We start from the raw sequence: 14,548 nt of genomic DNA, 5'->3' as shown, positions 1-14,548 counted from the left end.
TACAAGTATCAAATAATTAATAAGTGAAAGGAATAAAGATTTTACTTACCGATCACAATACTCACCAACACACAAAGAGTTAAATTTCTCCCAGCAACTGCTAATTGTAGCACTTTCCTTGCCAGCCAATCAGGTCACTGTTTTGCTGTGATGTCACCCTTCAAGGTAAGTTTTTAAAGAGATAAACTTACCTTCCCGACAACCACGGTTGTTTTTGTTTTGGTTAGAGGAGGGGGTGTGGAGAGAAACATTGAGGAAGTGTTTCGGGTTAAATTGTCACTTGACAACAGCCCCTTCACAAACCACCTTCAAATTACGCTGACTGCACTGCACGTATGCAAATCTCCCCGGAACAACCAATCAGTAGCTCCGCTCTGCTGCCCTCTGCTGGATCACAGGATGAGGCCTGGCTGCGGGAAAGACTCGTCTCGGCGCCAGTCACCGCCCGCGATGCCCTCGGCGCCAATGAAGTAAATCCCCGTCTCGGTAACGGGAACCAACACACAAAACATTTCTGGACCCCAGCCCCCCTCCCTCCCTCCCTGCCCACCCGTGCCCACCAGGATGCCCGGGCAGTGGGGTTCGCTGCTGTCGCTGGGATGCCCCAGGTACAGGGGTGATTGATGGGGTGCACGTCGCCATGCAGCCACCAGCGGATAACAGGGCGGTGTTCATGAACAGGAAGGGGACCTACTCCATGAACGTACAGGTGGTCTGTGACCACCGGATGAAGGTCCTGCACGTCTGCGCCCGATACCCGGAAACTGTATGTCTGCCAGGTCATATAGGGCGTCCGTCACGGCGCGGGTGCACCATGTGCCGATGTCTGGGTGATGCCGGACAGGTCCCCACTCGGCAACTGGAACAATCCTGTGGAATAGAAGTTGAGGGCCACCATCACCTTGACGGCCACTGGGAGAGGGTGTCCTGTGTTTCCGTCCACTGGGTCGTCGATTCCTGGCTCGTCTCGGCCGGAGGGCTGTTGTTACGGCTGTCCTCCGCGTCGGTGCTTGGGTCCCTGGGGGGCGGGGCACCGGCCCTGGCACTGGCTGGGGGCGGTGGGTAGGGGGGGATGGGCTGGGCCCATCCCCGGTTGGTCCTGCCAGACACAAGACAGCCTGTATGGTTAGACAGACGTATGGGGGCGAGGCGTGAGGTGCTGAGGGAGTGGGGTTGGAGGGGGGGGGGGGGAGGGGGATTGGGGTTAAGAATTGGGGTGATATAGGGTGGGATGAGTGGGTGTGAGGTGAGGGGGTGAGGGTGGGGTGTGGGAGGTGTTCCTCAAACCTCTGACACGTTGGACACAGCAAAATATTTGAATCAGCAGCCGCAGATCCGTCACCCTATTTGCATTTGCTGAGCTAATCTGGGTGGTAACCATCCCGAGAGCTGAATAAAAGAGGCAGAGCCACGATGAGACAAACATCGATCACTCAGAGGAAACAAGAAGTTATGGAGTCCCCGAAGCTCACTGCGATCCTCATCGTGCTCGGAGGTAAGTGATCAACTGGAGACCTCAGGGATGTGCTGTAGGAGTGGGAGGAACAGCAAGTGAGGCAGCAGCAACACTGGGGGGAATTCAGAACAGAGAAGTTGTCAATCAGAAAGAAGTTAAAGGAAATGTGAATACCTGTCCTGGGAATGTTTGATGGGGACAGTGTAGAGGGAGCTTTACTCTGTATCTAACCCCGTGCTGTACCTGGCCTGGGAATGTTTGATGGGGACAGTGTAGAGGGAGCTTTCCTCTATGTCTAACTCCGTGCTGTACCTGTCCTGGGAGTGTTTAATGGGGACAGTGTAGAGGGAGCTTTACTTTGTATCTAACCATGTGCTGTACCTGTCCTGGGAGTGTTTGATGGGGACAGTGTAGAGGGAGCTTTACTCTGTATCTAACCCCGTGCTGTACCTGTCCTGGGAATGTTTGATGGGGACAGTGTAGAGGGAGCTTTACTCTGTATTTAACCCCGTGCTGTACCTGTCCTGGGATTGTTTGATGGGGACAGTGTAGAGGGAGCTTTACTCTGTATCTAACCCCGTGCTGTACCTGTCCTGGGAGTGTTTGATGGGGACAGTGTAGAGGGAGCTTTACTCTGTATCTAACCCTGTGCTGTACCTGTCCTGGGAGTGTTTGAAGGGGACAGTGCAGAGGGAGCTTTACTCTGTATCTAACCCCGTGCTGTACCTGTCCTGGGAGTGTTTGATGGGGACAGTATAGAGGGAGCTTTACTCTGTATCTAACCCCGTTCTGTACCTGTCCTGGGAGTGTTTGATGGGGACAGTGTAGAGGGAGCTTTACTCTGTATCTAACCATGTGCTGTACCTGTCCTGGGAGTGTTTGATGGGGACAGTGTAGAGGGAGCTTTAATCTGTATCTAACCCCGTGCTGTACCTGTCCTGGGAGTGTTTGATGGGGACAGTGTTGAGGGAGCTTTACTCTGTATCTAACCCCGTGTTGTACCTGTCCTGGGAGTGTTTGATGGGGACAGTGTAGAGGGAGCTTTACTCTCTATCTAACCCTGTGCTGGACCTGTCCTGGGAGTGTTTGATGGGGACAGCGTAGAGGAAGCTTTACTCTCTATCTAACCCTGTGCTGTACCTGTCCTGAGAGTGTTTGATGGGGACAGTGTCGAGGGAGCTTTACTCGTATCTAACCCCGTGTTGTACCTGTCCTGGTAGTGTTTGATGGAGACAGGGTAGAGGGAGCTTTACTCTGTATCTAACCCTGCGCTGTACCTGTCCTGGGAGTGTTTGATGTGGACAGTGTAGAGGGAGCTTTACTCTGTATCTGACCCCTTGCTGTACCCGTCCTGGTAGTGTTTGATGGTTACAGTGTACTGGGAGCTTTACTCTGTATCTAACCCCGTGCTGTACCTGTCCTGGGAGTGTTTGATGGGGACAGTATAGAGGGAGCTTTACTCTGTATCTAACCCCGTTCTGTACCTGTCCTGGGAGTGTTTGATGGGGACAGTGTAGAGGGAGCTTTACTCTGTATCTAACCATGTGCTGTACCTGTCCTGGGAGTGTTTGATGGGGACAGTGTAGAGGGAGCTTTAATCTGTATCTAACCCCGTGCTGTACCTGTCCTGGGAGTGTTTGATGGGGACAGTGTTGAGGGAGCTTTACTCTGTATCTAACCCCGTGTTGTACCTGTCCTGGGAGTGTTTGATGGGGACAGTGTAGAGGGAGCTTTACTCTCTATCTAACCCTGTGCTGGACCTGTCCTGGGAGTGTTTGATGGGGACAGCGTAGAGGAAGCTTTACTCTCTATCTAACCCTGTGCTGTACCTGTCCTGAGAGTGTTTGATGGGGACAGTGTCGAGGGAGCTTTACTCGTATCTAACCCCGTGTTGTACCTGTCCTGGTAGTGTTTGATGGAGACAGGGTAGAGGGAGCTTTACTCTGTATCTAACCCTGCGCTGTACCTGTCCTGGGAGTGTTTGATGTGGACAGTGTAGAGGGAGCTTTACTCTGTATCTGACCCCTTGCTGTACCCGTCCTGGTAGTGTTTGATGGTTACAGTGTACTGGGAGCTTTACTCTGTATCTAACCCCGTGCTGTACCTGTCCTGGGAGTGTTTGATGGGGACAGTGTAGAGGGAGCGTTACTCTGTATCTAACCCCGTGCTGTACCTGTCCTGGGAGTGTTTGATGGTTACAGTGTACTGGGAGCTTTACTCTGTATCTAACCCCGTGCTGTACCTGTCCTGGGAGTGTTTGATGGGGACAGTGTACTGGGAGCTTTAATCTGTATCTAACCCCTGTGCTGTACCTGTCCTGGGAGTGTTTGATGGTCAGATTGTGAAACTCACTACCACAGGGAATGTTTGATGTGAATATTATTGATGGCTTTGAGGGGAAGCTCGGTAAGTACTTGAGGGAGGAAGGAATGGAAAGTTTATTTTTAGAATATATTTTATTGAGGCATTTATCATTTTAACAATTTTAAACATCTTATTTCAATAACAACAAAACCACAATATTATACCCAACAAACCCCCTCGGGCACAAACCCCAGTCAACATGGCTTCCACAAACAGTGCCACCTTCCCCAACCACCTCCCATGCCTCCCCTCCCCCCCTTCCTCCACCCCCTCCCTGCTGACAGCTTAACTTTTCTGGAAGAAATCAATGAGCGGCTGCTCCCTCCGAGTAAATCCCCTGGAAACCCTCGAGGGGAATTACATTTTTGGAGTCTGAGAACCCCTGCCGTGTCCCTAACCCACACCCCCGACTTTGGGGGCTCCGAGTCCCTCCACCTCAGTATAAGACCATAAGACAAAGGAGCAGAATTAGGCCTCTCGGCCCATTGAGTCAGCTCCGCCATTCAATCATTCAATCATGGCTGATATTTTCTCATCCCCATTCTCCTGCCTTTTCCCCATAACCCCTGATCCCCTTATTAATCAAGAACCCATCTATCTCTGTCTTAAAGACACTCAGTGATTTGGCCTCCACAGCCTTCTGCGGCAAAGAGTTCCACAGATTCACCACCCTCTGGCTGAAGAAATTCCTCCTCATCTCTGTTTTAAAGGATTGTCCCTTTAGTCTGAGATGGTGCCCTCTGGTTCTAGTTTTTCCTACAAGTGGAAACATCCTCTCCAGTCCAGTCTATCCAGGCTTCGCAGTTTCCTGTAAGTTTCAATGGGATCCCCCCTCATCCTTGTAAACCCCAACGAGTACACACCCAGAGTCCTCAAACGGTCCTTTTTTCAAAGGTCATTCTTGTGAACCTCCTCTGGACCCTTTCCAAGGCCAGCACATCCTTCCTTAGATACGGGGCCCAAAACTGCTCACAATACTCCAAATGTGGTCCGACTAGAGACTTAGACAGCCTCAGAAGTTACTCCCTGGTCTTGTATTCTCGCCCTCTTGTTATGGGCCAGGGTTTAGAGGACATAAGAACATAAGAACATAAGAACTAGGAGCAGGAGTAGGCCACCTGGCCCCTCGAGCCTGCTCCGCCATTCAATGAGATCATGGCTGATCTTTTGTGGATTCAGCTCCACTTTCCGTCCGTACACCATAACTCATAATCCCTTTATTCTCCAAAAAACTATCTATCTTTACCTTAAAAACATTTAATGAAGGAGCCTCAACTGCTTCACTGGGCAAGGAATTCCATAGATTCACAACCCTTTGGGTGAAGAAGTTCCTCCTAAGCTCAGTCCTAAATCAACTTCCCCTTATTTTGAGGCTATGTCCCCTAGTTCTGCTTTCACCCGCCAGTGGAAACAACCTGCCCGCATATATCCTATCTATTCCCTTCACTAAATGTTGCTTGTTCTGGGTGAGTGTCCTTAACACTCAATTTGGCTCTGTTTCGTTACTTATCTCTGGAGTCGCCAGGTATCGTTAAGATACCGCCACAAGCTTCAAGGTCAAGTTCAAAGCAATAAAACCATACACCAATTAGTAAGTTCAAACAACTGAGTTTATTATAATACAATTATAATTCTATTCCTACCGCTAAATTAACCAATACTTATCTTAAAGGCTACTGCCGGATCAGGGAACAAGGCCTCTTGCTCTGCTCTGGTCTGCAGACTTCAGGTTGGTACGGGTTAAAAAGGGGTCAGGAGTGTCTATCTCTGGTAGCGATCGTTGTGAGACTTACTTGCTGGCGGCTGCTGTCCCAAATCTCTTCTCTCTCTCGTTCAATGTCTTCTTGGCAAAAGCTGGTCGAAATGCTGGTCCAGAGAGGAGGGCTGGTTAAGAAGAAGAGGAAGGCTGGACAAGAAGAGCGAGCTAAGTGTGGGACCTGTCTTTTATAGGTCCTAGAGCTTCGCGCCCTTTTGGGCGGACCCTTTTCCTGCTGGGAATCGATTGGGTCTCTTCCCAATCGATATGTTTGAATCCCCCCAATACTGAGGCTGTTCCTTGGCTACTGGGCGGGCCTTCAGGTGCTTTGTTTTCGGATCCCGCTGGTGCCGGGGTGTCTGGTTTCCCTTACACAGTTGCAATCACTTCCCCATTTGTGTCCATTGTCCCTGGGATCGTTCCATTACTATGTTAACTATCCCGGAGATTGCCTCATTAGTATGCGGAATGTTCGTTTCGGTGCTGTCTGCTCTCTTAGCAGACAGAATACACATTGGCTTGGTGTAGCCTGCTGGTGCTGTGTTACCATTGTCCATTTTAACCTGCAAGCTTTGCGTTCCTCCATTTTGTATTGAGGGAATGGCCAACTTCGGTGGCTATAAGATCATGGCTGATATTTTGTGGACTCAGCTCCACTTTCCGGCCCGAACACCATAACCCTTAATCCCTTTTTTCTTCAAAAAACGATCTATCTTTACCTTAAAAACATTTAATGAAGGAGCCTCAACTGCTTCACTGGGCAAGGAATTCCATAGATTCACAACCCTTTGGGTGAAGAAGTTCCTCCTAAACGCAGTCCTAAATCTACTTCCCCTTATTTTGAGGCTATGTCCCCTAGTTCTGATTTCACCCGCCAGTGGAAACAACCTGCCTGCATCTATCCTATTTATTCCCTTCATAATTTTAAATATTTCTATAAGATCCCCCCTCATCCTTCTAAATTCCAACAAGTACAGTCCCAGTCTACTCAACCTCTCCTCATAATCCAAACCCCTTCAGTTCTGGGATTAACCTAGTGAATTTCCTCTGCACACTCTCCAGTGCCAGTATGTCCTTTCTCAAGTAAGGAGACCAAAACTGAACATAGTACTCCAGGTGTGGCCTCACTAACACCTTATACAATTGCAACATAACTTCCCTAGTCTTAAACTGCATCCCTCTAGCAATGAAGGACAAAATTCCATTTGCCTTCTTAATCACCTGTTGCACCTGTGAACCAACTTTCTGTGACTCATGCACTAGGACACCCAAGTCTCTCTGAACAGCGGCATGCTTTAATATTTTATCGTTTAAATAATAATCCCGTTTGCTGTTATTCCTACCAAAATGGATAACCTCATATTTGTCAACATTGTATTCCGTCTGCCAGACCCTAGCCCATTCACTTAATCTATCCAAATCCCTCTGCAGACTTCCAGTATCCTCTGCACTTTTCGTTTTACCACCCATTTTAGTGTCATCTGCAAACTTGGACACATTGCCCTTGGTCCCCAATCCAAATCATCTGTGTTAACCCCAGAGTGTATCATGGAGTTCACCTGACCCACAACTTTGAACAGATTGTGGTATGGGGAGCACACGGTCCCACTCTACAGGTGTGGTACAGCAGAAATTGAAAAGTAATTTTTAAAGCAAAACAATGTTTATTCTATGACTTCAAGTTAACCTTTTTAAAACATACAGTGAACATCTTAGCAACCATCAATTCAAATACAAGCCCCAAAGAATGCAACACTAAGTAATCCTTTAATCTGTCCTTTCAACATCCATATGACTTAAGGCAGCACGGTAGCATTGTGGATAGCACAATCGCTTCACAGCTCCAGGGTCCCAGGTTCGATTCCGGCTTGGGTCACTGTCTGTGCGGAGTCTGCACATCCTCTCCGTGTGTGCGTGGGTTTCCTCCGGGTGCTCCGGGTTTCCTCCCACAGTCCAAAGATGTGCAGGTTAGGTGGATTGGCCATGATAAATTGCCCTTAGTGTCCAAAATTGCCCTTAGTGTTGGGTGGGGTACTGGGTTATGGGGATAGGGTGGAGGTGTTAACCTTGGGTAGGGTGCTCTTTCCAGGAGCTGGTGCAGACTCGATGGGCCGAATTCTGCACTGTAAATTCTATGAAAAACACCAGGTTTTAAATAGTTTTAAATCACCAGGATCGATTTACAGTCTTTAGATTACCGAGACAGACTCCAATACAGCTTCTGGCTGTGACTGCAGCTCTCCGGCTCTGAAAACAAAACTAAAACACACCCTGCAACAAACAGCCTAAAATGAAAGTAAAAATGCTGACAGACAGCCCAGCTCCACCCACTCTCTGACATCACTGCAGTAGTAAACACCAATTTCTTAAAGGTACACTGGCTACAGATATTTATATACACACCCATTTATAAACACCCATTTCTTAAAGGTACTCTCACATGACACTCTTTACATGAATGCTAACATTGCATTTGCCTTCTTAACTGCCGGCTGAACCTGCATGTTAAGCTTAAGAGAATCGTAAAGAAGCACTTCCAAGTCCCTTTGTGCCTCTGCTTTCCAAAGCATTTCACCATTTAAAAAATAGTCTTTGCCTAAATTCCTCCTTCCAAAGTGCATAAGCTCACACTTTTCTACATTGTATTTCATTTGCCACTTCATTTCCTACTCTCCTATCTTATCCAAATCCTTCTGCAGCCGCCCTGCTTCCACAATACTAACTGTCCCACCACAGATCTTTGTATCATCTGCAAACTTAGCAACAGTACCTTCAGTACCTTCTTCCAGATCATTAATGTATATTGTGAAAAGTTGTGGTCCCAGCACAGACCCCTGAGGCACACCACTAGTCACCGGCTGCCATCCTGAAAAGACCCCTTTATCCCCACTCTCTGCCTTCTGCCAGTCAACCAATCCTCTATCCATGCCAGGATCTTACCCTGAACACCATAGGATTTTAACTTATTCAACTGCCTTCTATACGGCACCTTGTCAAAGGCCTTCTGGAAATCTAAATAAATCACGTCCACTGGTTCTCCTTTGTCCAACTTCCTTGTTACCTCCCCAAAGAACTCGAACAGATATGTCAGACATGATCTCCCTTTGACAAAGCCGTGCTGATTCAGTCCTATTTTACCGTGCACTTTCAAGTATTTCGTGATCTCATCTTTAATAATGGACTCTAAAATCTTACCAATGACCGAAGTCAGGCTAACCGGCCTATAATTTCCCATCTTCTGCTCCTTTCCCTTCTTGAAACGTGATGTTACATTGGCCACTTTCCAGTCCTTTGGGACCCTTCCTGCCTCCAGTGATTCCTGAAAAGATCATCACATCCTTCCTTAGATACGGGCCCCAAAACTGCTCACAATATTCCAAATGGGGTCTGAACAGAGCCTTATACAGCCGCAGAAGTTACTCCCTGGTCTATTCTAGCCATCTTGACATGAATGCTAACATTTCATTTACCTTCAAAATGACTCCACAATTAGTAGGCTCTGTCTCTGGGCCACCCGGGAGGCAAAGGCCAGGACGTCGGCCTCTCACGCCCCCGGGGCTCCCAGACCTTCCAACACACCAAAGATCACAACCTCTGTACTCGGCACCACCCTCATTTGTAATACCTCTGACATGACATCAGCAAACCCCTGCCAGAAAGCCCTCAGTCTCGGACATGCCCAAAACATATGGACATGGTTAGCAGGACCCCCACCCCGCACAGCGCCCACACCCATCCCCCACCTCCTCAAGGAACCTGCTCATCTGGGCCACAGTCATGTGGGCCCTGTGGGCCACCTTAAACTGTATCCGGCTGAGCCTGGCGCACGGCGAGGATGCATTAACTCTCCTCAGGGACTCCTCCCGTAACCCGGCCTCCAACTCCCCCCCCCCCCCCCCAGCTCTCCTTCCCACTTTCTCTTCACCTCCCCTATCGGGGCTCCCTCCCAATCCGTCAGCTCCTTATAGATCTCTGAGACCTTCCCCTATCCTACTCCTGTTCCTAACACCACATTGTCCTGTATCCCCTGGGGCAGCAGGTATGGGAAGGTCGATGTGGTGAATGTGATTCACACTATATATAGTCGCCAATATCACTCCATGTATATATGTTATCTACCCGTTATAAGATCAATGCTGTATATAGTTGCCAATATAACTCCGTGTATATATATTCACCATTGTAAGTGCAGTTGCACTATCTGACCACCGGGGGAGGGAGTCGCTCTGCGAGTACGCGAGAGTTTGTACTGGGCTCCTCCCTTGGCTCCGCCCAGGACTCCTCCCCTTGGGACAGATGTATAAAGATCAGTGCCTTAGAGCCAGCCTGCCAATTCATCTGGAGTTCAACGATGAATAGGCTGGCTCTGTTGTAAGTGTATTAAAGCCTCTGTTCAGATCCAACCACACGTGTTCGCTGAATGGATGTTTCCATCAGTCGAAACCTGCCTCCGCACAAAATCCCTCACCTGCAGGTAACGGAACCCATTCACCCCCTGGCAACTCAAACTCCTCCTCCAGCTCCTCCAGGCTTGGGAAACCCTCATCTATAAAGAGATGCCCAAATCTCTCGATTCCCGCCCGCTGCCACCTCCGGGACCGCCCATCCATCCCCTCCGGAGTGAACTGGTAATTATCACATATCGGCACCCACATCGATCCCCCCTCTAACCCCATATGCTGCCTCCACTGCCCCCACCCCCTCAGAGCTGCCACTCCTACCGGACCTGTGCGAGAACGGCAGAAAGGAATGGAAAGTTACGCTGCTAATGTTAGATGATGATTGATGGGAGGAGTCTGGTGTGGAACAGATTCAGAGCTATGGGACTGACTTCTCCATGCGGGTGACCAAGTTCTCCCGCTGGAGTAGAATCTCTCCGGTTCTGCGCTGACACTAGGACCAACGCCCAGGAGTGATTCCCTCTCCCTCACTATATAAATTTATGCATGGTGGGAAACCTGTGGGATGCTGTCGGAACCCGCCCAGCGGGCCGCCGCAGTGCTTTGACTTCCTCTGTTTCACAGCACTTAGCTGCCTTTGATGTGGTGAAGGGCTGTCAATCACACCAAGAGGAAAAGTATTGTGGGGGACTGGGAGCTAGCCATAGACTTTGGGAGCACATACATTGCAATACTTACCACCTTGACCCACCGCGGGGTGCACAGCTTCAGGGCAACGCTTGAAAATACCCTCACCAATCAACACCTGTCTGAATCCCGGATGAGAGGCCTGGAGGATCATTGGGGCCTGGAAAAATCAGGTTTCCAGCCCGTTAACCAGGTTTACTGGATGCTCATGACCCATTTTCATCCTCTCGCCAGCGCGCGGAGTGTAGCTCCCTGCCGCTGTGAGCGGGGGACCGGAACATTGGGCTGGATTCTCCCATTTTGAGGGTATGTCCAGGGCACGTGTCCAGTATTACGAGCAAAAAGTCGGAGTTGCCTCCACATCGATGCTCCACCCAGGTGGGGGGTGGGGGGGGGGGGAGCAGCCGTACAACGTAAATGCCCGGCTTCCCCTGCAGATGCGGACGGAGAATTGCCGGGTCTGTGGCTGTGCATTGCGTATGGTGACGACCTACAGCTGTCACGCCATGCAACATGGCGCGGCCGAGCATGGACCCTGCCTGCCAGATAGTCTCCCCAGTAACCACGCTCACCACCCCAGGACTACCCCACACCAGTCCACTCAGCCCCTGCTGAGTCCCCCTCTGCGGACAGCGGAGCGGCTCCCACCCCCCACCGGACTGTGGCGGCGCTGGACACAGTCACAAGTGATCCACGCCGTCGGAAGGTCGGCCCATCGGGGGCGGAGCTTTGGGGGAGGGCCTTCAGGTGACGTCCTGAGGCCGTCCCAACGGCGTGCGGCGCACTCACCGACAACGCTGTTTTGGAGGGGGCGGAGCATCTGAAAACAGGCGGAGCCCCGATTTCAACATCAAACAGGATTCTCCGGCCAATTGGCAAATGCGATTTCGGCGTCTGCATTCGGAGAATCCCGCCCATTGTGCGCTGATCTCACTTTTAGCCAAGCGCTCGATTCTCCGCTACTCATGGCCGGTGATGGAAAAGCAGGCCCATGGAATACGAACATAGAACATGGAACATACAGTGCAGAAGGAAGCCGTTCGGCCCATCAAGTCTGCACCGACCCACTTAAGCCCTCACTTCCACCCTATTCCCGTAACCCAATGACCCCTCCTAAACTTTTTGGACACTGTGGGGCAATTGATCATGGCCAATCTACCGAACCTGCACGTCTTTGGACTGTGGGAGGAAACCGGAAAACCCGGAGGAAACCAACGCAGACACGGGAAGAACGTGCAGACTCCGCACAGCCAGTGCCCCAGCGAGGAATCGAACCTGGGACCCTGGCGCTGTGAAGCCACAGTGCTGCCCACTTGTGTTACCGTCCTGCCCCCAAACTTGTTGGGCTGAATGGCCTGTTTCCGAGACGCAGGCTGAATTCTCCGAATGCCGACGCTGAAATCGCGTTTGCCGATTGGCTGGAGAATTTGTTTTGACGGCGAAGTATGGGGGGGCCATTTTCCTGATGCTCCGCCCGCTCAAAAAGGGCTTAATTGCTGAGTATGGCGCACGCCATTGGGACAGCCTCAGGATGTCACCCGAGGCCCTCCCTCAATGCTCCCCCCCCGCCCCGATCGGCGGACTTCCCGATGACGTAGGTCGCGTGTGCTCACAGTTTTCTGGGACCTCGCGTGGTGTCTACGGACTGTGACCAGCGCTGCCACAGTCGGCGGGGGGAAGCCAATCCGCTGGCCGGGAAGGGGGGGCTCCGGCGGGGGCTGGGGGTACTGTGGGGGGTGGCCTGGGGGTGGGGAGGGGGTTACAGTGGGGCACTATCTGGAAGGCCGTGTCTGCGAGTGGCCGGCGCCATGTTGCACGGCGTGTCCGCGGTATGTCGCCGCCGTGCGTATACGCGGCCACGGACCCGGCAATCCTCCATCCGTACCTGCAGGGGAAGCCGGGGGCTTTACATGGTGCGGCTGCTAGCCCCTCCCACTGGGCGGAGCATCACTGCGTGGGCGGTGCCAACTTTTTCATTGTGAAACTAGACACACGCTCCGGACAGAGCCGCAATATCGGAGAATCCAGCCCAAAATATCCGCTGAATTCACGAATATTCTTTTGCAGCATCTTCTGCTTTCTAAATCGGCGTGTTGTTAAATTGTCTCCCTGCTCACTCTGGGCCAGGGCTTTCCTGATACAATGATTTATTGTGTTTTCCTCTTGTAGCAATTTGGATCCCTGCTCAGGGATTCACATATCAGCTAAATCTAATCAACTTACAAAGGATTATTGACTGCGTCAATCCAACTCTCCTGTACCAGTTCTACAGTGACTACGGCTGTTTCTGTGGGCTCAGAGGAAATGGAAACCAGCCAGTGGATGGCTTTGACAGGTAAAATGAGATGATACTTGTGTAAAAAACTCTCTCCGTGAAGCAAAGATGTGGTTGTTTGCGCTGGCTGAGAATCAGAAAGGTTTTACTCTGGTACAAAGCAGAGAGAAGATATTCCTCAGAAAGACAGAACTTGCTTCTCTATAGTCCTCATCACTGCCTCCACGTAGAATGTAATTTATACACAGTACGATTCCACAATAGCTATGATATAATGACCAGGTTGATCTATTTTCCTGATGTTGGTTTGGGATAAATACACCTTGTGCTGTTTGTCACTGACAACCTGAGTTCCAGTTCAGTCAAGCAGAGCTGCTAAGGGTCATTTCTCAAAGTTGCTTGAAATAATTCCTTGAAGTTACTGGGGGTAATTTACAGGAGCTACTGGGGGTAATTTATAATCTTTATTAGTGTTACAAGTAGGTTTACACTAATACTGCAATGAAGTTGCTGTGAAAATCCCCTAGTCACCACACTCCGGCGCCTGTTCGGGAACGCTGAGGGAGAATTCAGAATGTCCAATTCACCATACAAGCACGACTTTCGGTATTTGTGGGAGGAAACCACTGTGCTACCGTGCCGCCCACAGTCGGAGTTACGGGGTAATTTTTAGGTCTTGCTGGGGGTAATTTACAGGAGCTACTGGGGGTAATTTATCGGAGTTATTGGAGGTAATTCGTAGGAGTTACTGAGGATAATTAATTGGGGTTAATCGGGGTAATTTATAGAAGTTACTGGTGTAATTTATAGACCGTTAGACCACGGACACCGGAGAAGAATTAGGCCACTCGGCCCATCGAGTCTGCTCCAAAATTCAATCATGGCTGATATTTTCTCATCCCCATTCTCCTGCCTTTTCCCCATAACCCCTGATCCCCTTATTAATCAAGAACCTATCATTCTCTGTCTTAAAGACACTCATTGATTTGACCTCCACTGCCTTCAGCGGCAAAGAGTTCCACAGATTCATCACCCTCTGGCTGAAGAAATTCCTCCTCATCTCTGTTTTAAAGGGTTGTCCCTTTAGTCTGAGATAGTGTCCTCTGGTTCTAGTTCTCCCTACTCGTGGAAACATCCTCTCCACGTCCACTCTATCCAGGCCTTGCAGTATCCTTTAAGTTTCAATAAGATACCACCTCATCCTTCTGAAATGAAATGAAAATGAAATGAAAATGAAAAAATGAAAATCACTTATTGTCACAAGTAGGCTTCAATGAAGTTACTGTGAAAAGCCCCTAGTCGCCACATTCCGGCGCCTGTCCGGGGAGGCTGATACGGGAATCGAACCGTGCTGCTGGCCTGCTTGGTCTGCTTTAAAAGCCAGCGATTTAGCCCAGTGAGCTAAATCAGCCCCTAAACAGCCTCTGAACTCCAATTTATAGGAGTTACTGGGGTAATTGTTTAGGGTTGCTGGGGTAATTTATAGTGGTACTGGGGTAATTCATAGGGGTACTGGGGCAATTTATAGGAGTTACTGCGGGTAATTTATAGGAGTTACTGGGGTAATTTATAGGAGTTACTGGAGTAATTTATAGGAGTTACTGGGGTAT

General features: G+C 49.9%; 1 protein-coding gene across 1 annotated transcript; it reads left to right on the top strand.

The window, feature by feature from the left end:
• The first annotated feature begins 1,413 nt into the window (after positions 1-1,413).
• Positions 1,414-13,002, top strand: LOC119961371 (basic phospholipase A2-like). Its single transcript, XM_038788756.1, has 2 exons — positions 1,414-1,495; positions 12,833-13,002. The coding sequence occupies exons 1-2, from the start codon at positions 1,414-1,416 to the stop codon at positions 13,000-13,002; spliced, it is 252 nt and encodes an 83-aa protein (XP_038644684.1).
• Positions 13,003-14,548: the final 1,546 nt, after the last annotated feature.

The sequence above is a fragment of the Scyliorhinus canicula genome, unplaced genomic scaffold (assembly GCF_902713615.1).
Source record: "Scyliorhinus canicula unplaced genomic scaffold, sScyCan1.1, whole genome shotgun sequence".
NCBI classification, from domain to species: Eukaryota; Metazoa; Chordata; class Chondrichthyes; order Carcharhiniformes; family Scyliorhinidae; genus Scyliorhinus; species Scyliorhinus canicula.
Note: the sequence above shows the minus strand (reverse complement) of the source record. Positions and strands in the feature narration are given on the sequence as shown.

Excerpts from the sequence above, each read along its gene's own strand:
- LOC119961371 (XM_038788756.1), top strand. The coding sequence starts at position 1,414 with ATGAGACAAACATCGATCACTCAGAGGAAACAAGAAGTTATGGAGTCC. Across the intron at positions 1,496-12,832 it reads GATCCTCATCGTGCTCGGAG|CAATTTGGATCCCTGCTCAG; the intron begins GTAAGTGATCAA and ends TTCCTCTTGTAG.